This window comes from Perissodus microlepis, chromosome 22 (assembly GCF_051167445.1).
Source record: "Perissodus microlepis isolate ML-2025 ecotype Zambia chromosome 22, ASM5116744v1, whole genome shotgun sequence".
Taxonomy (NCBI): Eukaryota; Metazoa; Chordata; class Actinopteri; order Cichliformes; family Cichlidae; genus Perissodus; species Perissodus microlepis.
In genome coordinates this window covers 22,227,324-22,251,123 of record NC_140481.1, presented here as the reverse complement: position 1 = coordinate 22,251,123, position 23,800 = coordinate 22,227,324, and the positions used below count along the sequence as shown (strand labels likewise).

Here is a 23,800-nt window from a genome sequence, read left to right as displayed (position 1 = left end):
ATACTGGAGCAGAAAGAATGTGCACCAAAAACCAGATGCACAAATCCAGATCTGAGCCTGGGAAAATCAAAAAAACAAGCAGGTAGTTTGTGTTGACTGACAGTGTGCATCAAGAACAGACAAGGGCAACAGTAAGTAGCAACAGGAGGCATTAACCTGAGTGTTGCTAGTTACCATTTCTCCCTCTCTCCAGCTCTCTCACACACACACAGTATGCTGGCCTTCTTCAGAGCCAGCCTTGCAGAATTGCCTGTGTTTGTTTGGAAGTGTCCAACCTGTCAAACCCACATGCCGTGCACTGCTGTCTGACACGCACAAATGAACACATCTCATCTGTGCTGGTGCGGCTTCTGCTTTCTAGATATTGCTTCAAAAGGAAAGTCAGCAGAGTGAAAAGGAGAAAAGAAAGAGGTAGCACGAAGCAGAGTCCAGAGATCTCAGGTTTTGTCCCTTACGTCAATCAGTCTTTTTGTACAACTGACCCTGTTGCTGCTTCTGCTGGAGCTTAAAAACTCTCTCGCCCTGTACAGCTGGATTCAGATAAAAGGCAATGCAGCGTGTGGAGACGGGCAATGACTACACTGTTGCTGTGGTTGCTGGTATACTTAAACTGAAGTGAAGTGCAGCTAGAGAAAACCAGACATTTTTTGAGAAGGCATTTTCTGTTAACCTAAATGCATCTGAATCTAAAGTCTTACTAAAACGCTATTTAAGAAAATAACTCTGCTGAAAGTGTCAGCTGTTGTGTAAAACTGGAAGAGGAGATCTTTTCAGCTTCTAAATAGGCAAACTGTCTATGTGTCATGTATACAGTAATGGGAGTATAAATAATTCAAAAATACAGCCTAAGGCCAAATCAACTTCTCTGCTCGCCCTCGCTCTAAAATTGATGTTCAGGAAGGAAGGAGGTGTAGTATTTTAGCCAGTTTGGCTTGGCCAGTAAAATGATTGTGTCACTTGTGCCGGAGCAGAGAAGTGGAGGGTTTAACATGATAAAGAGATGTTACCAAGCGAATGAGAATGAAAGGGAAAAGAAGTTGGAGAGGCGGAATAGAGTGTTACAGACAGAAAGAGGAAGAGAGACAGAAAAAGTGGGTGTGAAGGATTGTGGTTCCAAGAATAGCAGATGCCTCTACTCAATTTGAAGCTGTAGGTGTAGGAGTAGTTTAGGCATTCCTGTGGTTGTGTCACTGCTTTTCAGAGGTTAAACATCACTATCTCTTTGTACCCTGAGTGATGCACACCCTGACCCTGCAGAAAGACGAGGGGATGGTGTGCTGGGGGCAAAGACAGAGCAGAAGAGGGGCAGGAGGATAGGTGGAAAAGTGAAAAGAGACACTTACAATTCAAGGGGGAAAAATGAATTAAGAAGACAGACTATTAAGGAGAAAGATACAAATATAGACATTTTAGAGTCCATAAAACCTAGTGATAGCATACCTTGAAATGCTATCCATGTTGTTTGATGCTTGAGTTTCTTTTTGTAATCCAAATTCCTGCTATTCATTGGCCTAACATAAAAAAACAAGATATTATCTGACAGTGTTTTTCTCTGGCTTAAATGCAGATGTACTGCGGGTGACGTGATGGTAAATTTGAGACTTTGAAGCTGGACTGCAGAGCCCTTGGTCACACTTATTCTCCCCTCTGTCAGTTTTTTGAAATGGAGCCATGGGACAGGCAAGCTCTGATGGCTAAGCAGCTAATGTCAACACTGGACCTCAGAGAGTCATTTTGGATAATGTGGCACTGAGTGCCTGAGTCACTGCTCCATAAAAAACAGGTGGTCCCAGGGTCACCCCTCCCTTCTCTCCCCCTCACCTCCTGTGCTTAGCATATCTCATTCCTCTCTCCCTCCATTTCCCCTCTCTAGGTCTCCCTCCACCATTCCCTCAGCACACACGAGAAAGGTTATTTGAGCAATTGGTGGTGATTAGCTCTTGATTTGGCTGACTATTTGTGAGATCAGGCCAGTCCACGGATGCGAAACCCACTGCAACTGAGGGCACAGCTGTTCGGCCAGGACTGAAATTGAGTGAGGAGAACCGAAATGAGAAATAGGGGAAGAAAAGGGGACGAGAAACAAGGAAAAACTGTTTTCAAGGGTTTGGCTGGCAGGTAAAATACCTCCAGTTTTGTACTTGTTATTCCAGGTGTAGAATCTCATGAAGAAATTCCTGTCTTTCTTATTTTCAGCTTTTCTTTCAGCTACCTCCTTCCTCTATTTCTAATCATCGCCCGGGGTGGAGAGCGTAAACAAGAAAAATGTGGATGCTGGTTAAACGGGTTTACCCCAAAGTGATTTGGGGGGGTATGCGCTTGCTTTGTTGGTTGGGTTGGTTGGTATTGGGCTTATGCTTGGCCTACTGCCTCAACATTGGTGGCTAGGCCAAAGAATTTTTCTCACAATAACAGCTATTCCTTCTCTGAGTTTCTTCATCCATCTATCCATCTACTCTGCTAGCCAGGCAAAAAAAGAAGGCCTCTCACTATCAGAGTGTTCAGCCAACAAATCCCCACTCCGCTCCTTTGGCCTCTTCCCTACACCCATATATTAGGCTGACGGCTGTGGAGGACCCAACACCGAGCCAGCTGAATAAAACAGATTAGGCACCCACTCGAATCTAACAGCATGTAACTCCAACCGTTGTGCGAACTTTGGTATTCTTACTCCCAGGAACAAAAAAGGTTGAACGAGGTAGCTGAACGAAAAGAAATGTTGGCTTTAGCATCTGCAATAACTGCATCCTCAGTTGTTTTTAACTGTATACTTGTGTCTCTGCAATTTCAGTCTTGGTTTTTAGAGTACGTAGAGCTGAGGGGAGAACAAGGAAATCATATCATATCTGTAACCGTCTCTAATCATCTGCATAAACACACTGGTGAGTACAGTATCCCCAAAACAGAACTACAAATGGCACCAACAACGATCCAATGCTGTCACTATATAGAGAAAGCATGCCGCTGCTGCTGAATGCCCAAACCCTCATTTCGCACACTATAGGTCTTTACTGCATAGATAACAGTCATTCTGCAATATTGTAATTCACAGTGTTGTCTTCAAAGATAGAGATACGTCCTTAAATCAGCAATCAGTAAATTAAACACTTTGGAAATATGAATATTATATGACTTTCTATATTTGTGCAAATCACAAAATTAAATCCCTCTGTGTTTTTGCATTTTAAATGAGAACATAATTTTGGGAGAGAGAACTTGATGAAGGTTACTGGCTCTCAAAGACAGGATCTTGGTAATAAAATATTAGAGTTCAAAAGAACGGGGTAAAAACCACAAGGCATTTATTTTTCTGGCATCTCTCAGGCGCATTCAGCAGCCTCCAATCAGCAGCTACGATATGGCCCGGTGTCAAGAATGCATCACTTTGGCGGCAGCATGTTTGCTTCTGAGCTAGATGTGAACCAGGGTGGGAAGAGCTGCTTTGTGTGTGACGCTACAAACGCCGACCTAAAAATCATCTTTGACCCGTCTCACTTCCAGCACTCACGAGGGTCGATACAGGATTACGTGTACACACATAAGAGCACGACAGTTAGGCCGGCTAACATGACTGAAAGTCACCCACAGTTTACTCTCCTAAACGTACAGTGCCAAATTTAGCGAGCATTTATGTTTAACACAGAGGCTCCCCGGGAGAGCTGATGGGGCCGACGGCCAGGAAAGGAGGTGTTTTGTGCTGAAGGGGGACTGGGCATTTGGGGGGGAATAAAACCTGAGGGGAACCCAGGGTGCCGCAGACTGCAGAAGAGTCGCATGACCTTTTCTACAATGCTGCCACCCGCCTGCCACTGAAACACAGTCTGGCTAATTAAAGTTTCAGTAGCATTGAATTTTCACTGGCACAGCACACCCCGGGCAACCTTGGGGGCTTCTAGGCAGGCGATACACAAAGTGTGAAAGACGGTAGATGTAAGAAAAGAGGCAGAAGGTAGCAGAGTAAATGCATTTAAAGAGAGGACAGCCACTAGAGGACAGCACGGCAGATCCGAGCTGTAACAAAAAGTCAGTGGATTTTCATAACACAGTGGAGAAAAGCTATATATTAGAATGCAAATCTACATTCACAAACATGCACGCTCCCTGGGTATTTTACATAAGCTCCGACATGGTTTGCCCTTCCAAACAGTTATGCTCAAAATATTCAAGATCACATGGAATTAGAAATGAAATTGAAACTGTCCAACTCTGTACAACTGGGTGAATGCAAGAGCTAAAGCAGGAGATATCCAATGTCAAAATGCTGAGTGCTTTTCCAAATCTTATCGGGCCGCCTCTCAGCCTAATGGAATCTCGATGGGTCAGTTTCAAGAATAAATGCATGACTTATGACATGGCTGCTGGGAGCATTACCAAACACACTGGACAGCATGTTCCTTTCTCCAAAGGATCATTGAATAATTGGCCAAGTTTGACCAGGACATTTCTGAAAATATGTCCAAGAAAAGGTTATGCAACCAGACAGACTCGCTCATGGCCTGTATTTCACAATCTGCCGGCCTTGTCTCCATTAATGATCTTGACCCCCTTTTCACCATTTCAGAAGTGAAAAGGGTTTAATGAAGCTGAACAAAGCTGCTTGTGTGTGTGTGTGTGTGTGTGTGTGTGTGTCTGTGAGAGACACAGAGAAAAAGAAAGCCCGTGTGGCTGTGTGTTACAGCTTGATGAGGTCTTGGTCTGTGATTCCTTGGGGAGGTGGTCCAATCTAGGCTTTATTAGGCCTTATTGAGCTGTGTGCAAGCAGGTGTGTGTGTCTGTGTGTTTCCTCTATCAAGAACATTTGGCAGAGCTTTATGAGTACCTTTGTGTGTGTGTGTGTGCGTGTGTGTGTGTGTATGTGTGTGACACCAAAAGACACCGAGTTGGTTGCAGTTTAATGGGGTGTGCATGGACCCGATTTCAAGCCTGTAATTTTCTTCTTAGAGGTGATTTTTTTGGTTTGATTGCATCATTTGTGTACACAGGCACAGCTATGCTTATCAACCAGCTATGCTTGGGTCTAAGCATGTGTCATCCTGTGAAAAAAGACACTGTTTGCTGTATGTAGAATACAGATCGGATTTATTGCTACATGACAAATAATCGAGTTGTGGCCTGCATTCTACCTTGAATATCTCACAATATTTTTTTCAAATACATAGAGAAACATAGATACGGAATCTTTATTAGGTCCTTGAAAGCACAGATGCCATGCATATTTTTTTCATTAAAAAGAGGAAACAGACATTTTTTTAATCTAGTTAAACAGGTGAGTGATTATCCAGCAAACACAGTAAAAATTACCTGTATTCTAGGCGGGTTAACTATAACTGGTAGCTAGCCATTAGTACAATGTTCTAATGGTGTATGTCTGGGATTTGCAGCTAGTATAAATTCTCTTTCAGGATACCTATACGTGTTTATGTTGTATTATATCTTTTTAAAAGATGACAGTTTCAACTGGGATATTGACAAAACTAAACGCACGCCGTGATTCACTAGCTTGTAGAATCATCTTTAGCAGTAATATCTTGAAGAAATCGTTTTCTGTTTAACATCATCAGATTCCCACGGTTGCTCATGAACAGCTCCCTTAAGGTCCAACCACAGCATTTCAATCAGGTTGAGGTCTGGACTTGGACCTCAAGGTCGGAGCCATTTTTAGCATTTTATTTTAGATTTGCTGCAGTGTTTGGGATCATTGTTCTGATGAATGATTAAATTTGGGACGAGAATTAGCTGCCAGACAAATGGCCTCGTATTTAAATCAAGAATATTTTGGTGTACAGAGGAGTTCATGGTCAACTCATGATGCCCAGGTCCTGTAGTTACAGAACAACACCAAAGCATTATTTCTCAATCACCGTTCTTGACAGTTGGCGTGATGTTTTGATACACCTAAATGCTCCAGACCAGCAAACTGCCAAAACTACAGCTTTTACAGAGGTTGCCACTGCTGCTAAGCCTCTTAATTCCTATGGACACAGTAAATGTGTGCTTAGATTTCTTCGCAGGACTCCAACATAATAAAAAAGACAAAAATCACCAGTTTGTACTGGGGTATGTTTTGTTTTTGTTTTGTTTTTATAAATGGCGCATATGGTAAAAAAAATCGAAGGATACATATGTGTATCTATAATGTACACCTGTTCTGATAAATGCTTGACAAGCACAGCATGGCCAAGAGCGGCACACAATTATGTAAATGAAAGAAATATTTATACTATTGGCAAGAATTACAGTATAACCATTGTATTTAATGACGATCGTTCCCAGTACTCACGGTTGGCAGAGTTTGATGAGATCCTGGTCGGTGGTCCCAGGTGGCAGGCCTCGAATGTACAGGTTGGTCTTACTCAGCTGCTCCGCCCCTCCCTGGCTGCAGCTGTTGGTGCTGGGGCTGGGAGGAGCCATGGGATGAGGGGGTGGAGCATAGGGCTGCTGGAAAGAGAAGGTAATGAGAAAGCAAGTTAATACAAGGCTTCATTTTAAGACAGCAGGCAGAGTCAAAGCATTTAAAGATTCTCAAAGCATGATTATGAACAAGAATATGGCAGCAAACGCGTATTTGCTTAAAGGAATGGGGAAGTGATGGCAGCCTTAGTGGGGAATGTCTCTGTCAAAGCTTCTCTGGTTCTCATTTTAGCAGCTGGTATGGATTCGTATTCATGTTACTGTGTGTGAGTCCCTCTCTTTGAAACTTCTGGCCTCCCCAAAATTCATAAAGAAACTAAGAGAGTGACCTCCTGCATGTCATTATTAAAGAGAGATGGCAAAATGCATTTCAAGGTGTTCAGCTGTTGCCAGCAAAAACCAATGAATAAAAACAACCACACAGCAAAGTTTCTCTTTTTTCAGCAGGGGATTGTTTTTTTTAAAAAATGCGTGTGTGATCATTGGTTGTTGGACTGAGGGTGGGCGACTGGAAAATTTTGACACATCATCCAGCCGTAATCCTACTGTTCTGATGTTTACAGCAGCTTTAAAAGACAATGAGAAGTGAGGTGTGAAAACATTTCTTAGACAGGAGCAGAAAATGTGAGAGAGAGAGTTCAAAATGTTTCATTTGAAGAAACAGCAGGCACTGCCAGCACAATGTCCCCGCAATCGCGAGACGAGACATTTTGGGGCAGCTGTGAAGCGGCGAGGAGAAGTGAGCAGGGTCACTACGAGATGAAAACCCAGGAGAACGCAAGTGAAAGTTTCCAGAAAGCAACCTTAGCCTCAAATAATAATACTGCGATGAAAACATCTTCACGTAGAGAAATAAAAAGGTCTAAACAATGACGGAAAAAGTGCTTCGCTTCTTTCAAACTTTTGTCACCTTCCTACTTAATAAAGCGATAGATTATATCTGGTTTTGTAACTTTCTGGGCTTTTTGCGCATATGCAACTGGAGTCGAGGGGACAAACATTTCTTCATTTTGCATCTTAAATAAACATTTCACCAAGGTGACTCTCTGATATTAGAGTTCACGAGGCTCCTAGCAGCTTATGAACAGTTTTAAATGATGGCAACTTCCTGCTTTCTACTAATACCCTCAAAACCAATTTCATTACACTGCGAAACAATTTACACCTCAGAGGGTGTGAGATCCTGATGCAATAATCCAGTACAGCCTATTTTATAAGCATCTCAATATGAATGAAATTTTCAGTTTAATCTCCATCTCACAAAATGTATTCAAAATGTATTAGAATTGTGATGCTCCAACCCCTCCATTTGTTTTTTTCTCCTTGCCTTTCCCATCCCCTGCTTTCCTTACGTGCTTGTTGTGCTGTTAGCATAGATTTATGGTATAGGAGTCAGGGCCCCCCCGCTCACAGCCCATTTATATCTCTATTGCAGGGACACTGCACATAGTGACAGAGAGAGAGCCGGGGCCCCGCGGGCATGAACAGAGACACAGAGACAAAAAGCGAGGGAGAAACACTAAAAGAGAGCGAGGAAGGAAGTGAGACGGAAGAAGAGCGAAAGAAACCACACTGCAATAAAGTGAGTGAGTGATGAATGAAACAGAGGAGAGAAAAATGGTCAGGGAAAGAGGGGGACATGACTAAATACCACCACCAGCTCCAGTTAACCACGTTAACCCTTATCTTCCCTAGAGAGAAGCTCAAGACCTCATACCATGCTGTAAACCCCCCCCCCACATATCCACGCACATACACCTACATGCACACAGACACACACACACCATTAGCCCTCCAATCTGCCCCACACGTTAGCAGCGACTGGCGGAGCATGGCTGATTTGATGTGCTATTTTAAGCGTGTGTGCCATGCCAGCGTGTCGCCTCCCACTCCTCAGACAAAGAGCCGGGGTCCCTGGAGCGTGAAGAGGGAGCCACGTCCATCAATAGACGGCCAATTACCACGCTGAGCTTAGTGGAACTGATGGGCAGCCACTCACTGTGCTGGACTCACCCACACTGTACACATGTCGGCCGATGTGCATACGCTCACACTCACAGACACACATATGCGCCACATGATAACACAGAAACAACCTTTTTCAGAACAGTCATCCACAGCACGTTAATATTAAAGCTTTCATATTAAAGTGAAAACAACTACTGTTTCAGGTCTACGAATGATGACCATCAGAATGACTTTGTACATTTAGGGAGTCGACGTCCAAGTTGAAAGAAGTTTGAAATTTAAATCCAAGTTTCAAGCACACAGATCCGATCACCACAGACACAAATTTCCCTAAACTTCCCCCATCCCACCCCCCACCTTGCCTTGTGCTGTTCTGGTAGCCTTGGTTGCACGGGCTTGAATGAAAAAAGCCAAACTAGTCTCCAGTCATTCAAGTTTCCACGCTGTGGCAGTATAGAAGAATCTTAATCTCTCGAGTGCCCTGTGGGACTTGTTTTTTCTCACTCAAATGCACAGCTGCAGTCCAAGCCTTGACTTTGAGGCTTTCACCTTAGGTCCCCCCCGTCCACTCGTTAGATTTTTCCCTTAGTCCGCTGCAGTTTAAAATACACACGTGGTAATTACCACACTGTGTGACTCCAACAAATTCGCAGCACAAACGAGAGACACTAGACAGAACCTCTTTCAGCGTTCAGTGTTAATTAATAGCCCCTCTCTCGCTTTCTCAGGCTTTCTCTCCCCCCACTTCTTTGTTAGCCCCCATGGTGACACACACAGCCCTGACTGTCCTTCTCGGGCTCCAGGCTTGGCTTCCATGCTGGTCTTTGGAATTCATGTGTCCCGCCCTATCGATTTGCTTTCATTTTTCTTTTTAAGGTCAGAAGCTGAAATCTTACACAGTGAGGCATGGAGGGTCAAAACCAGTCTAATACTTACAGGGATGTGTTAAAAGGCAGGATGCAAAGGTATCCCCTAGGAATCCCCTGGGATGAAGAACGCAGTCTGTGCTAAAGGCCTCAAAGGAATGGTTGACTATGCGGTTGGGGGTGGGTCAGGGTGAATTTAATGGCATATTTTTAAAAATACTTACTACTTTTATTTTATATCTGGAAGAATGTGGTAAAAGTTTAGATATGTTGGGTAAAAACAAAATGGAAAAAGCTCCGCGAGAGCTCCTCAAATCTAATCATTACTCAAGTAACTCCATCATTCTTCTATGAAGACAATCCTAATATCAGCTTGCTGTGCTGTGTAGGAGCCATATATGTAATTTAAGTAAGATTTCTGTTTAATCTTGGGGCAGTATGTGAACTTTTAAATGCAATGGATCCAAGACAATCCTGGACACAACTGGTTTTCTCTGCAGCACAGACACCCACACACACAGAGCACCAAAATGTTTCAAACTCTTTGTTTTATATCCATTTCCCTCTTGGCTTCTGCTGGTCGCTGCACTAGAGGTTAATATCCAGGCTTGTTTTTCTTGCCGGACAGTTTCATGACTCCTGTTTACCCTTGGTCTGTCAGCCTGCCAGATCAGGCTTCTCAAATATATTAAATACTAGCCTCATGTGTCAGAATGATGAGGACTGAGTATAGCACTTGGCAAAGAGTAATTTACCAAAAAGGGGAGGGAACAGAAGACTCGCTGGAAAAAAAAGGATGGGAAAAATAAAAAATAAAGCAAGGTAGAAAGAATTAGAGTGAAATAGAAGGGTGTGAGAAAACTGCTGGTTATGACACTTCAAAAACCTCCAGGTGGTAAATGAGAAAAACCTCCGTTCTGCCTCCTCCCTACCCAGCTGTGACATGCCGCTACAGAGGCTTACTTGGGATTTCAATTTGCTGCACTGTATTTTAGACAGGCAAAATGGTTTACACAGGCCCAATTTACCGAGCCAGTCGTGAAGGGGGGTTCACAGCCTCTGTGACACGCCAGCGAATGTTTATGAGTGTATTAAGTGAGGATGATAAATCTAGCCTACGTTACATAGGCTGAAGGCGCATGGCGTTGTGATGTATATTCACACACCCACACAAGGACAATGCATTTTTCCCCCAAACCACAGCTATAGACTTATAAAAGGCTTAAACCTGCTTTGGTCATTGCGTCACATGCATGTTTGTGTAGTGTTTAACAAAATCGTCCCGCTAAGAGAGACGGTGAAAACCAGTAAGCTTACACAATGCTTAAATTCTGACTCAACTTCTTAAAATATTTTATAAAACTTTACCACTTTGTGAATTTACCAACCCATAAGGGAACACTTAATCTTTCACTTAATTTCTAAAATAAAAAAAATGAAGACAAATGGTTTTCAGTGGAGGGAATTAAGACAATAACTTTATAAAGTACAAGGTTAAATTAAACATGGACTTCAGATTTAAAGAATAAGGATTAAAACAGAACATTTACTTTTTTTTTTTAATTGTGATGTAAAGTCTATGACAAGCTACCTTTTTAGATAGCACCTTGAATGCTGGCTGTCCCGATTTTAGAGGTGATTACATGTTCAGATAAAGTGGCTTCTTACTTCTATCAAAAAAGTGTGAAAACCTTCTTTGTGACTACACATAGAGAACAGAGCAGAGGGCAGCCACAGCTGTAATTGGAATAAAAGCAGGCTTATGCCATCCCTGTCTTTCTCCCTTCCTCCCTGCACTCCGCAGGGCAGGGCTGTGACTGGAGGAGAGGAGGCTGCACACTAGCGTGGTAATTGGCCTTGATTTATAGGAGGCCAGAGCAGCCAGCGAGAGCTAGCTCAACACTGGCATTAGGCCAGACGAGGCCACGCTGTCAAAATCAGTAAACCAGCCTAACCCAGCCCAAAGCCCCCCGTGGCCAAGACACCACTACTGGGAATCAGTCGTCACCATCCAAAGGGTGCGCACATGCGTATGTTCCTGTGTTATTGTCTATTTGATATTCTTTGGGTTTCTGTATTTGCTTGTGTTCAAAAAGTCACTCGAGTAACACACACACACACACACACACACACACACACACACACACACACACAGAAACTGAAAAGAGAGAGAGAGAAAAAAAGCTGCCACAAAAAATGACAAGCAGTCTCCTTAAATTGAAGAAAAAAGCCTCTCGGCTCATTTTTCATTAATTCATGCTGGCAAAGTCTCTGCAAAGACTCTTAAAGACAAGCATAGTCCCAGAGGCATCCCTTCCAAACTGCCAGAACTAACAGCTAGCTCGGCGGTCGGCTGCATTCACAGCAGCCTCTAAGCACGGGAGGAACACAAATCCCCCATCCATCCTGGATAGCTGCTTCCAAACCTTTAGCCCTTAAACATGTGTTTTGAGAACTACAGCTGCATCTCAATGCTGAAAGAAGAGGAGGTGGGGTTGGGGGGCACGCACGACACACACTGTAAGACTGACGGGAAAAGAGCTATTGCCTGTCCTCCTCTCGTTTCTGTGCTTCGCGCTCTCTCTCTTTGTCTGTGCCTGTCTAGGTAAACCCATAGCCAGAGGAGTGAATAGCAAATCATTCCCGAATCACCTGGGAATGCAATGCTGCTGATTCTATAGCAAAATCTATCCTATAAGGGAAGACTGAGAGCGCTCCGTATGCAGGGGCATGGAGAGAGCAAGTGAGGAAAGAGAGCTGATGAGAGAAAGAAGAAGTGGAGGAGAGATATAGTTACAGGTACAAATGAGTTGGAGCCAAAGGCAGAGAGAAGTGTAAAACCAGAGGGCAAGGAAAAAGGGGAAGGAAGTATATGTAAAGAACAAATTAGAAAAAGACAGATTAAAGTAGAGGGGTAATTCTGAATGTCTGATTCTCTCTAGGCGCTACTAAACTGTGTGCCTCATCCTTAGGAAGAAAAAAAAAGAAGAGGGAGTGAGAGAAAAGACTTGGATGCTGGTAAGCCGACACTGCTGTGGACAAGGATGCAGTGGGCTAATTTTAAATATGCTGATAGGCCCATCTACAGCATCCTTCAAGCAGAAGATGGGCCTTGTTCTCTCTTCCCGTTTCTATCCTTTTATCTCTCTCACCTTCTTATTCCTTCTCTGCTCTCCTTTTGTTTCTTTGACTCTGTTTTCTCGCTCTGACTTTGGGCCAGATAAGCGAGCGGCGTTGCATTGTGTCAGGAAGCATGTATCTAGATACAGAGCCCAGGGGTTAAAATACAGGCCCGTATCTTCCACAAGGGTGAGAGATAGGATGCATGTATGTTATCTGACAGAGGGGACAAAAGCGACAGAGGTAAACAAGGGATGCTTTATGCATCGCTGTTTTAAAACCCTGACTCATCTGTTTAGCTGCAAGTGGAATAAAAAGAAAAATACTGGGAGGTATACTGTAGGCCAAAAAGGAATATATACTACATACTAAAAGTCAGAGTCAGAGTGTTTATTATTAAGGCTGGATTGTAAACAAAACCGCGGCTGTCGTTACAGATTGTAAAGCCGGCACTCAGAGATAGATCACGGCTGGAATTGGAATTGCTGCGAGACTTAAAAGAACATTTCTTTAAGCTTGAATGTCATTAGCTTATTGAATGGCCATTATCAGGTGTTATCAGTCCAATACATATCACCAGAAGGTGGCCTCCTCCACCCACGAGGAGGTCGTTATCGGCTCAGTCACTGTGGGGTTCCCCACAGATAAAGCAGACGTCATAAGCTATGTTTGCAAACTTGTTTAACATTTTACTTTTTTTTAACACCTCCACTAGATGTCTGCTTAATCTGTGCCGCTCTGTGTTTATCACTGATTAAAGAGAATGATAACGACCCACTGAGCTTGCTAACGAAGGCACCTATTGCAATATGTATGGGAGTGATAACGGGACAGATAACGGGCATTCAATGGGCTGATAACTTCGAGATCAGGTTTTTTTAGAGAGTAGGGGACTACAAATAAATATGGGAACGATGAAGCAATTCAGGTGTAAGAAAATGAAAGTTTGCTTATTAAAAGCTCCCAATCACTTTCTGCTTTGACCCTTGCTGATGGTTGAACATCACATAAGTAATCTGCCTTTTAAGCTTTATCAGAATTTGCAATACATGTACTATATTCATGGCAAAGATGGCAACAGCAGCGCACATAATATGAAAAATACGCCTAAAACAAAGCAGCATTATGTCTGCACCTCTGACACTTCAAAAAGTCTTCCAAAAATATTTTTAATAAATAAAACAGCCGAGATGATGTATTCAAAATACAAAAAATGTCTTTTTCCCTTTCTCTCGGATTGAAATTTTAATGCTGTGTCATGCATTAAACGCATTTTTAATGCTCTGATTTCAACCTCCCAGTCAAAACAGCCTCATCTGTTCAAACTATTTACATATCCGCTTCCTGCGAGTTACACAAGGCTTCCAACCATCTCAGTGAGGTCCTCCATCACCCTAGATTGTTGTTTAGTTTGAGGCAAACACGCTTTTCCACATAAAAGATACAATGCACATCACTTTCAGAGAACAGGTTGGTCACAAAGCCCACACAAAAATCTACACAAGGACAGCTTAAGCTTCTATGTTTATACCACTCCTCCAGCAACCATAAACTTGGTCCTCTGTGGACATTAACAGTCATCTGGTGTTTAGGTGACATAACTGGGGCTAAAGTGTGTTTGTGGAGCGTGATTATGATGGTTTGGCTGCAAGTGCTGTGACCGCCGCAGAGGGATCCGTAAAAGAAAGCAGAAAACGAGCCGTGGGCAGAGCCAAAGTGAAACTCAATGGACATAAATATTTGGGCTGATTTGTCATCATTATGGCCAGCTGGGTCTGTTTGCAAGCTAGCCAGTGTGGGAGTGGAGACTACAGGATGGTTGGAGACAGGGAGTAGGAAGACACAGGCATCCATAACCACGAGGAGGACAAAATGAGAATGCTCTAAGCCCAAAATGACATCTTCAAATGATGTCAGACTTAAAGGAAAACGTTTGGCACCTCTGTTATAACAGTTACTTAAGGGTGTATTTCATTTGTTATTATGATGAAAAACGAGAACCAGTAAAGAGTCATGTTCCATGACTTTACCGTGTGTTTTCCAGCAATGAGCAAAATTTATGTGTCTGAATATTGTGCTGTTTTTTGACCCAGAGGACCCTAATTTTAAAGCTCAATTCCTTTGTACAAAAAGTTATATCAGATGAAAATAAATAACTGAATAAAAAATGAGCAGCCACAATGTCTGAGGATCCGCCCCCCCCAAGTTCACTCTCCATCTCTAATTGGGCACATTCTTCAGGAGTCAGCTGTGTTTTTCACAGGAAGTATAAGCACAAACAAGATTGTGGAATATGCAGAGAGGGAAGAGGGAGCATTGCTACTGTTTTTCTACTGACACAAATGTCTAGCAATTGAGTCTAGCCTTAAAAGATCCTCAAAGTTTGCGTAAAGGATCCACAATATCTTTTCGCTTTCCCTCAAAAATCCCTCCTAAGCCTGTATGTTACAGTCGTTCCGATTCCAGCAATCAAAAGACTATTTTGTTGACGGACTGCCATTTATTAATGAATTACCGTGATAAATGACTCCAGATAGATGAGTATCTACTTCTATCTATAGCTGAGCAGTTGGTGAGAGTTATCGTCACGGCAGGGAGAATGCCAGAGAGAAAGAGCAGATCGATAGAGAAGACGCTCGACTATTTGTCATGCTGTTCTCCAGACAAAATGTAGGTCTCCATATGCAAAAGGTTAACTGTGTTCACATTCATAAATAAGGCCATGCTCGGTGCACAAGAGGAAACGAGTAACAAAGGTTCCCGGCAGCTTAACCAATGAGTTACTGCCTGAGACTGACCTCAGCTCAGTGTGTGTGTTTGACTATGGGCCCACAGCCATATGTTTCAGGTACTATGTAATGTTTGCATAACTGAGCGATGTTAACATTGCTTTTAGAAACAGGAGACAATGTTTTGCAAAAAGACTTGTAAAAGCACACTGCAGTGCTAGCAGCATATGTAACCTGGCAGTTATATAATTAAATACGTAATAAGAAAATATGAAGATTTCAGAGTGCAGTTTGCCTAATTTGAAGAATAATGTGCTAGATTCCTGAGATTCCCAAGGTTTCCTTCTGCAGAAATAAGCCAATAAGGACACACAAAGTGAGGAAGCACTGTGCCCACTGATTACATATATGAAAACAATCATGCAAAGACAAAAAAAAGATAAGAACTACACAAGTTGGTATAGAAACGGGGGAGAGAATGCATATCCTCATCCTTTTGAATATTCAGTTTCTTTCACATGCAAAGTGTTTGCACCAGGTCTGGAATGTCACTTTTGGCCCCCAAGGAATATAGTCACTGAAGCGTTTCTGAAAATTGCCAGACTAAATACTGGCACTAAATACCAGCCGCTGTTGTGGCAGGAAGGCTTGAGACAGCCATAACAAATCAGCTACAGCAGGGAATGGTGAATGGTTGGTTTGTGGTAGTTTATAGGGTTATTTTATGACATAAATCTGAAAAACACAACCAGGGATTTCGCACAGGGATCCTACCCAGACAGACTGTTTTACTTCTTTCTCCAAGCCAGGAAAATCAGGTGTCTGAAAAGCAGCGGGAGGAAAGTGGTGATGCTGATGTATTAACACTTCTAAATAGACAAAACAGATTTGTAATAAACGTTGGGACCATATTCTCTTTGATTATTGTGCAAATATACTGACATTATTTAAATGTGGCACAAAGTAACTCAAGCATCCAGTTATTTGTCGATATAACAACCGAAAGAAGCATTAGTGGAAGCTAAAATGGCTTTGAAATGGTGCCACTTTCTAATTGTGAGGCAAGCTATAAATGAGTTTTTTATGGATGTGAACTTCTGGATGAGTTTGAGAAAAGGTCACGCCACAGCAGGCAATCAAACCAACAAGAATGTTAAGAGAAAAAAAACAAAAACAGAGCACAAAAAACCCAATCAATGCATTGTTGCAAGCCTGAAAATCAACAAGGAAACATTAGAACAGTTTACAGTGAAAATCTGAAAATCTGAACGACGCTTTCTATGAAGGTCAAATCCTCAATAAATCATAAGCACATTCGTAACACATAACTAATTTATACATTTTTATGTAGCACATAAATGTCAATGCATGATAAGTTATTACGGACATGAATAGAATCGCTTGTCAAACCTGATAAACTCTTTAAAAAGCTGCCCCAAACTGAGATACAAATACCCTTTTTTTTCTTCCCTCCTTGCAAGTTATATAGCTACTATGCATGTGCAGGCGTTCACATGTTATTGTTCGATACAGAGCGCTGACACAATCAACATCTCCAGCTCGTCCAATCAGAGCACTGAACAAATGCCATGCTATTTCACATTATACAGCCAAGAAAAAAAAAAGATCACTGATGGCATGTTTTCCAGTAGTCAGTTACTTATTCAGGACTTATTTTCTTTCTTTTCGTGTTTCTGGTATATAAGACTTTAATTTTAAAATAACAGTCCAGCATTTAGAGACCAAAATGAAGTTTAAGGCTTTCATGAACAAGGGAGGAAAGGTCGCAAATACATAGGTACCCAAAGAGGAACTACGTGGAGAGTGCTTACTAGAGTCCAGATTAGAGCATTAAAAATAATGAGCCATTATTCTATTTAACGTTCTATCGGCTGTTTAATGTTCCTCATCAACACACATATCAGTCACTGACAGACTTTCAGACAGTCAATTACATGAAATAAATCAATAAGAAAATTCCCAAGCAAATTGAGTTCAAATTTGTTGCAACATTAAGCAAGTTTATCCTTTGAAGATGGTATTTGTTTAATCCACTGAATCATCATCTTTTTCTAAAGTAGTGCACTTTGTTAACACATTTCGCTGCACCTTTTCAGTCCAAGACCTCTGCTTTGACATAGGATAAAAGATTCCTCAAAGCCTAAAGAGCTTGTTTTATCCGTACACCAAGCCTTAAACTGTCTACGCTGCTAAACTCCCATTCTGTGGATCATGTTCCCCCCTCCCGTTCCTTCTTTCTAACCTTCCATAACTGAATTCATCCCCACCTAGTCCTCGATCCATCCTCTCTTCACCTTCTACAATCCGTTCAGTCAGCTCTCATCTATCTCTAAATCCATCCCAATCCTCATCTGGCTGCTCGTCCTCCATTTCTCCTTCCAGCTCCCCTCTCTCCCTTTTTTCCTCCTTCCTCCCCACCCTTCTTCTCCTCCCCGTCTAAGAGCCATCAGGGAGTTTTTACATAGTGTTGAGCAGAGTTTAGTAGGCCAAAGAAGATGCCGTGCCAGATTCTGCACAGTGTGTTAAGCAACTATCCCCCTTGAAGGAATATCAGCATTACTCAACACAAAAAAAACCCTGTATTCTCCCGCCTCCTCGGGCCTAAGCGCACATACTGCAAAGCTGCCATCAGCAGCAGACAGCGAAGCTATGCCGGGGATTGTTTTACTTCGGGTCAATGTGAGAACAATGCTGCATTGTAAAATCCGTGGAATCACCGCTTGCATTTCTGCCTCACTGCATCTGGGGATGTCATACAAAGAAAAATATATGAAGAGAAGTGAGGTATTCATATCAAAAAGGAGCCTCAAATGTAACCTCCCCTCCAGCTTTTATTTTCAAAAATGCGTACTTTCAGTGTTTCTGTTAGTTTGCCATAATCATAACTGTATGAGTTAGGGACCTTTCAGAAGCACCTTTTTGAGTGATTTAAAGGGAAAGAAGCAGTATGCTCTGGGCAAACCATCCTGGGCTGTCGATCCCATGACTTACTGGAAACCACATGATCTGTGCTTCCCAGCTCGCACAAGCAGAGTTCAATCAGTGTGGGCGTGAGGCTTTATCCAAAAATGTCACAACTGCATGATAAATAAAGTGAGCGGAGTCAGGCAGCCCGCTAGAACTGAGAGATATAAGAAATAAGATGGTAGAGTGGGAGGAAGAGAGACAGGAAACAGAAAAAAGAAGAAGGCAAAAAAAGAGAGAGACAGAGGAAGATGAATAGGGATGCAGACGTCTGCCAAAGGAGAAGAGGTGCACCGTCTGAGTAGTCCGAACCTTGGTAGTGTGATTTATTCATGAGATAAGTCACCGTGGCTGTGGAACAGGTGAATGTAATGGTGTAATGTTTCCCCCTTGCCTGACTGCATGCCTCGGTGAGTCTGGCCTGCTGTGTTCTTGCCAGCCTGCTGGAAGAGTTTAATGCATGCAACACTTGGACACGCTAAGGGATCACAGCCAGTATAGATAAACACAGGCCATCTGGGTTGAAACAAACTCAACAGTGATGCTATCATGCCTTCTGTATCTTCAAAGGTAACTGAAGTTATTATGTTTTCCACTTTACGGTAGGTCGACAAAGAAAAGCGTCACAGCGCATTCATATATTTTCAGTGTCTTGCTTTAGTGAGGATCTCTAAGCAAAGAAAGAATCTTTCTCACAGCTGCACATTTTGGTCTTTTTTGCCACTCTGCATCTATCTACTGCTGTATCTATTCACAAGGCTTCTCGAGAGTCTAATTTAGCACCACATTGCAAGCTGAATGGCCATAAATTTGAGGAAAACACGTGCAATTGTCCCATATCAGCAATCCTGTTGCATACCACTTTATAAATAAATGCCAGGGATTATGGTTCTTCCCTCTAACAATTGCTCCAGCATTTTTAAAGACTCCTCACAGACATGCTCACATTTAGAACAACCTTCTGATCACACATAAGAGTGATAGCAATAACACCATTTTCTCCTGCTTTTTCGAATTCAGGAGGCTATTTCTGTTCTTTTTATGATGTGAATGCTGATGCTGTCATGCTTTCTGTATCTTCAAAGGTAACTAAAGTTATTACATGTTTCCACTTTATGGCAGGCTAATGGCAACAAAAGCCTAAATAGCTACTGGTTATCAGGGATATCGCAATACTGTACTAATCTGTACCATTGCCAGTATTTTTGATTCAAAATCGAAAACCACAGTAAAAAATAAAAAAGGGCTTATCCCATGGAGTTAGACATAAATTCCTTTAATAGAATCAGTTGCTGCTTACCCTAATAAGGCACTTGTGGTAACCACCAGTAACTACAATAAAATAAATATCCCCTTTTTGGTTGTGAGATTGTTGGGTACTAGCAGCTGCTGTAAAATCAACTGCGAGGCCTGAGTCATGCAGCCTCATGCAGCCTCTCACTGCTAGAGAAATATATGCATTCCCAAGCTGGTTGGCAAGTGTTTGCTGGAGGTTGCTGACTGGCACTGGGCTCTGCACTAAAAAAAACTCCTTGTAATTACTTTGGTGACCAGCAAACACTCACTAACTAACCACTAAGTGGTAGTGAAACGTGACAAAGTCTCATCCAAACTGGATCTGGAGAATGTTTACCATGTATTAGTTTCAGCAGTAAGGCACATTTTGTAAATTGCATTAACCTCCAGCAGCCACTAACCAACCGGTCTGGCCGACTGGTCTTTAGGCATCTGTGAAAGTGGTGTAAGATTACTAATACAAGACTTAACGCTAGTTACATTCCATACATGATGTTTTTGGACGTTTTGAAGACATGATAGCAGTGGATTATTATTGTTGTGGTGCATGGCCTTCCATTTTGTGAGTGAATGTGTGGGGCCGGGCTCTGAGGGAAGAATGCTCGCTCCATTGTACCATGAACAGGAAGCTCCTGAGCTCAGTCGCCCGCCAGCAGCAGACCACCTCTTGAGTACCCAAAACAACAGAGTCATTGTGGCATTGAACTTGAAGGGGTCTGCATAGCTGTGGATGGACCACTACCATCACAGTAAGCCTCATGTTGTTGTTGTTGTTTTTTAAATTTATTCATTTCTTTTGATTATGAGACTCCTAGCAGACCAAGGAATTGAGGCTCACCACACAGCAAAATGCCACAGTGCCAGTCCTTCATTTTTGTGCTGGAAATGCATAATTAATTAGTTACAGGCTGCTTCAGTTCCCACATGAGGCCCAACTTATCCTTGCCACAATCCCTTCAGACCCAGTGTATTTTAAGACTTGCCATCATGGTTATCAGTCTGTTGATCTGTTTAAGTTACCAAATTAGAACTTTGTTAAAGTGATTTGTTTCATCAGTTGTTGTAAATGTCTGACCTGTATGTACAGGTTGTGGTAATTAAGACAGAAAGAAGAACAGACAAAGCCCCACCCAAAAAAACAGACTGTCAAATATCAGTTTGATGCTGAGGCTGAACTAAGGGTTACAGCTCGATGGCAGCAGTAGAAAACAATAAAGATAATGACGCTTAGACATGATTCATGACAGCACTCAGAGGCTCCAACAGTCCACTTCAGTTTAAGTCTGGTCTGGGCTCCAAGACTCCAGACTTTGTGCATTGCTAGCTATCTTGAAGTTCTCTGATCTGTTTGGCGCTACACTAAAACACAAACAGAAATCTGGGTAAAAAGAAAGACAAAAGCTTACGAAAACACTGAAGCAGCTGTCTCTGACACTAACGGGTATAAATCTTGAGACTTCAGCACTTCTAAGTGAGTCTATTTTTGCTTCTCGCAGCTAAATTTAGAAATAAAATGGAATTTGATTGGTGACAAAAACTTTTCTCGCTGGCAGAAAGCACAATCTTATTTGGCCTTCTGTCCTTATTGGAAACTGCAGCTGGTGTGGTATCTTTGAGATATTGTGGCTCTTTTTGTTCCCTGGTCAATTAACCCAGCAATGAAATCTGTCCAGGGTGTACCCCGACTTCTGCCCCTATGAACCACTGGATAGGCTCCAGATCTCCCCCATCCACCTCAGTCTGGATCGGATAAGGGGTTGGGATAATGGATGGATTACCCTGTTTAGTTGAAGTGTGTCTGCACTTCAAGAAAGTATGTTTATATTTTTAATCATATTTATAATCTAGTTTTGCACTAAACAAATAACTTCTTTAAGTATTAACACAGTATAGTACATGTTATGAAATACTGTTTGTTTAATGCTAACGCATCAATCCTACAGTAACGCTCTTTCCTAGACTCTTCTGCACTGACTGCAGTGCTATGTCCCTTTCAACATATATGAGTCATACGACTATCTTCAGCTGTTACTCTACCACTGTACAGTCTTTTATTTGGACTTTATTAGTGGAACACACCTTTAAGCTAAGCTTTTAAAAAATGCACTGTGTACACTGCAGCTCCCGGGCTCCCAGAGTCCCTCGGGCTCCTAAGAAAAGAGGAATCAGTGTTTGGCCAACTAAGACTTCAGCAAGAAGATTAAGCTAAAGATCACGATTTTGGTAGCAAAAAGGTCTTTACTTTACAATATAAAGTGCCTTGAAGTGACTGTTGTTGCGATTTGGCACTATATAAATAAAACTGATTTGAATTGAACTGAACTGAATATTAATTGCCAGCCTTATAATGTTGATGCCATTTGCTTGCCTGGCTGGTTACAGAGCTCTCATATGAGCTTAATACTTTTGTAGTTAGCCACATTATATCCTTATATGTCAACAAGTTTAACTTCATTCCAAACTTGCAGCACTACAGCACATTTTTGTATTTTGTTTATTTCCGATACATTATCTTTACACTTCAACTAACTAGCTTAATACTAACTTCTAAAGCAACCTTGTAAATGCTTTTATTTAATGGCTATTGGATGCTATTTTTATTGAAGTTAAGAGAGTCTGGACTGCTTTTTCAGTGTTGCGTCTGTATTAATTTAGGACCCAGAAGTGGCTTATTTCATTAGACTTACTGGGCAGATTCTTATTCTCTTGCCAAATAACATCTCACATGCATATTTGCTAAGACTGTGGAAACTGATTCTTTTTCTTCATGGGAGAAAATGTAAAAGAGACAAAGATAAAAGAGACAAACAGAAGGATGCAATTTCTGTGAATTTCTGAATTTAAGCCTGAGCTTGCCATTATACGTCATTGTGTGTTTGTGTGTGTGTGTGTTTCAGACAGGGAGGTGCACTGAGTAATGAACAAAGGGGTGCTCTTGCACAAGCATTAAACTATTTCGGCCTGGTGGTTTTTCAAAAAACAACAGAAAAACTAAGAAGCAAACACTAAATCTAATGCCAGCTAAAGGGCACTTCAGCTATTTCGGTGACAAACAGGACCATGGTTAATGTATATTACTAAACAGAGCCCAGTCATTTCTGAGTACAAGCGAGCAGGCAAGCAGGCAGTCAGGATCTCTATTTAAAGACATCTGAGAGCCCGGCATTTTCTTTTCGTCTTATTCCCTGCAGCAAAACAATAAATAACAAAATTACAAAACATTTAAAAGCCCCGCTGTGCCACAATATCCACACATATCCTTCTCCTCGCTGCTCTAAATTATATTAATTCACTAAGGGGGTGCGGGGGATTCACATAAAGAAATCAGTCTTTTTCCCTATGACAGACTTATTTGACAACTCTGCTACATTAAACAGACCAATGGTTAAAAAAATAGAAAAAGAAAAGGGGTAGAAGGAACGCAACCAATTATTCATGCATAATGATAGCTGTGTTATCCAGTAAAGCAGGGGTTCCCACACAAAGCAGTTTCCCTTCTCCATCTAATACATCTTAAGTACTGACAATCGCCAGGAGTCACATTTGACGGGCACCTAATTTCGCAGCGTCCTCCTCATTCCTCACATGCTATGGCCGATTGGCACCAGCTCAAAGACTTACACTATTTATGATAAGGTGTTGGTCCCGAGAACGTTGACTCTCTGTTCCCACTGAAAAAGTAGGTACATTAGCAGGCTTTGGCTGACGCTATTGTGAGGACACGTTTCAGGCACTGGAGCTGGCTGGAGTCCTGAATAGAGAGTTAACAAGCAGGATTTCCCCCACCGCACCCCTCTCTCAGTATATGGCTGTGAAGACCTTCTATGTCGACATAAGCTCAAGGTTCACAGCACCTCATTGCCTTAGCTACTACCAGGCAATAAATTCTGCAGCAGGAATGAATTGGTTGACCTCAAGGGTAGCCGGTGTTGCAAGTTGCAATCTAATACCGTACATTATCCTATCTGTCTCTCTTCCTCGCCCCCATCCCCTCCCCTTCACACATTAAAGTCTGAGAATAAATACAGCATTTATCCAATTTGTAGATTGAAAATAATCAACTCAGAAAACCCCGAACACTGGCGCTCTGTAGTGTGGAGGTTATTTTTTCTTTAATTATAACAGAGCTGGTGGAGCACACAGCCAGCTTATGCTTTAATAAATACAGCTGTGGTGCTCAGGTGGCTTGGCCCCCCTCTAACGCCCTCCATCACTACTCCGCATCGATGGGGTCCTCTTAATAATTCATGGGCTGTTAGAATCGGCATGCCCTAATTGGTGGCCAGGCTTAATACTCTCAGCACTGCTGGGACCAAAAACAAAAGAGATACAATTTCTGTTTTTCCCCCTTTCCTCAGTAAAATTGAGAAAAACGAACATTTTTCTTTGGTTTTGAGTTAAAAGACCTCTCCCATGAAATTTAAG

The 23,800-nt window shown here is 42.1% G+C and overlaps 1 protein-coding gene across 3 annotated transcripts in view; it reads right to left on the bottom strand.

Moving 5' to 3' along the window:
* Positions 1-23,800, bottom strand: part of LOC146363086 (RNA-binding motif, single-stranded-interacting protein 3-like) — a 294,258-nt gene that overhangs the window by 157,365 nt on the left and 113,093 nt on the right. For all 3 annotated transcript variants that reach the window (XM_084919066.1, XM_084919068.1, XM_084919067.1), the window contains exon 4: positions 6,281-6,438. In XM_084919066.1, coding sequence (XP_084775192.1) covers positions 6,281-6,438 — 158 coding nt within the window. The remainder of the gene's footprint in view (positions 1-6,280; positions 6,439-23,800) is intronic.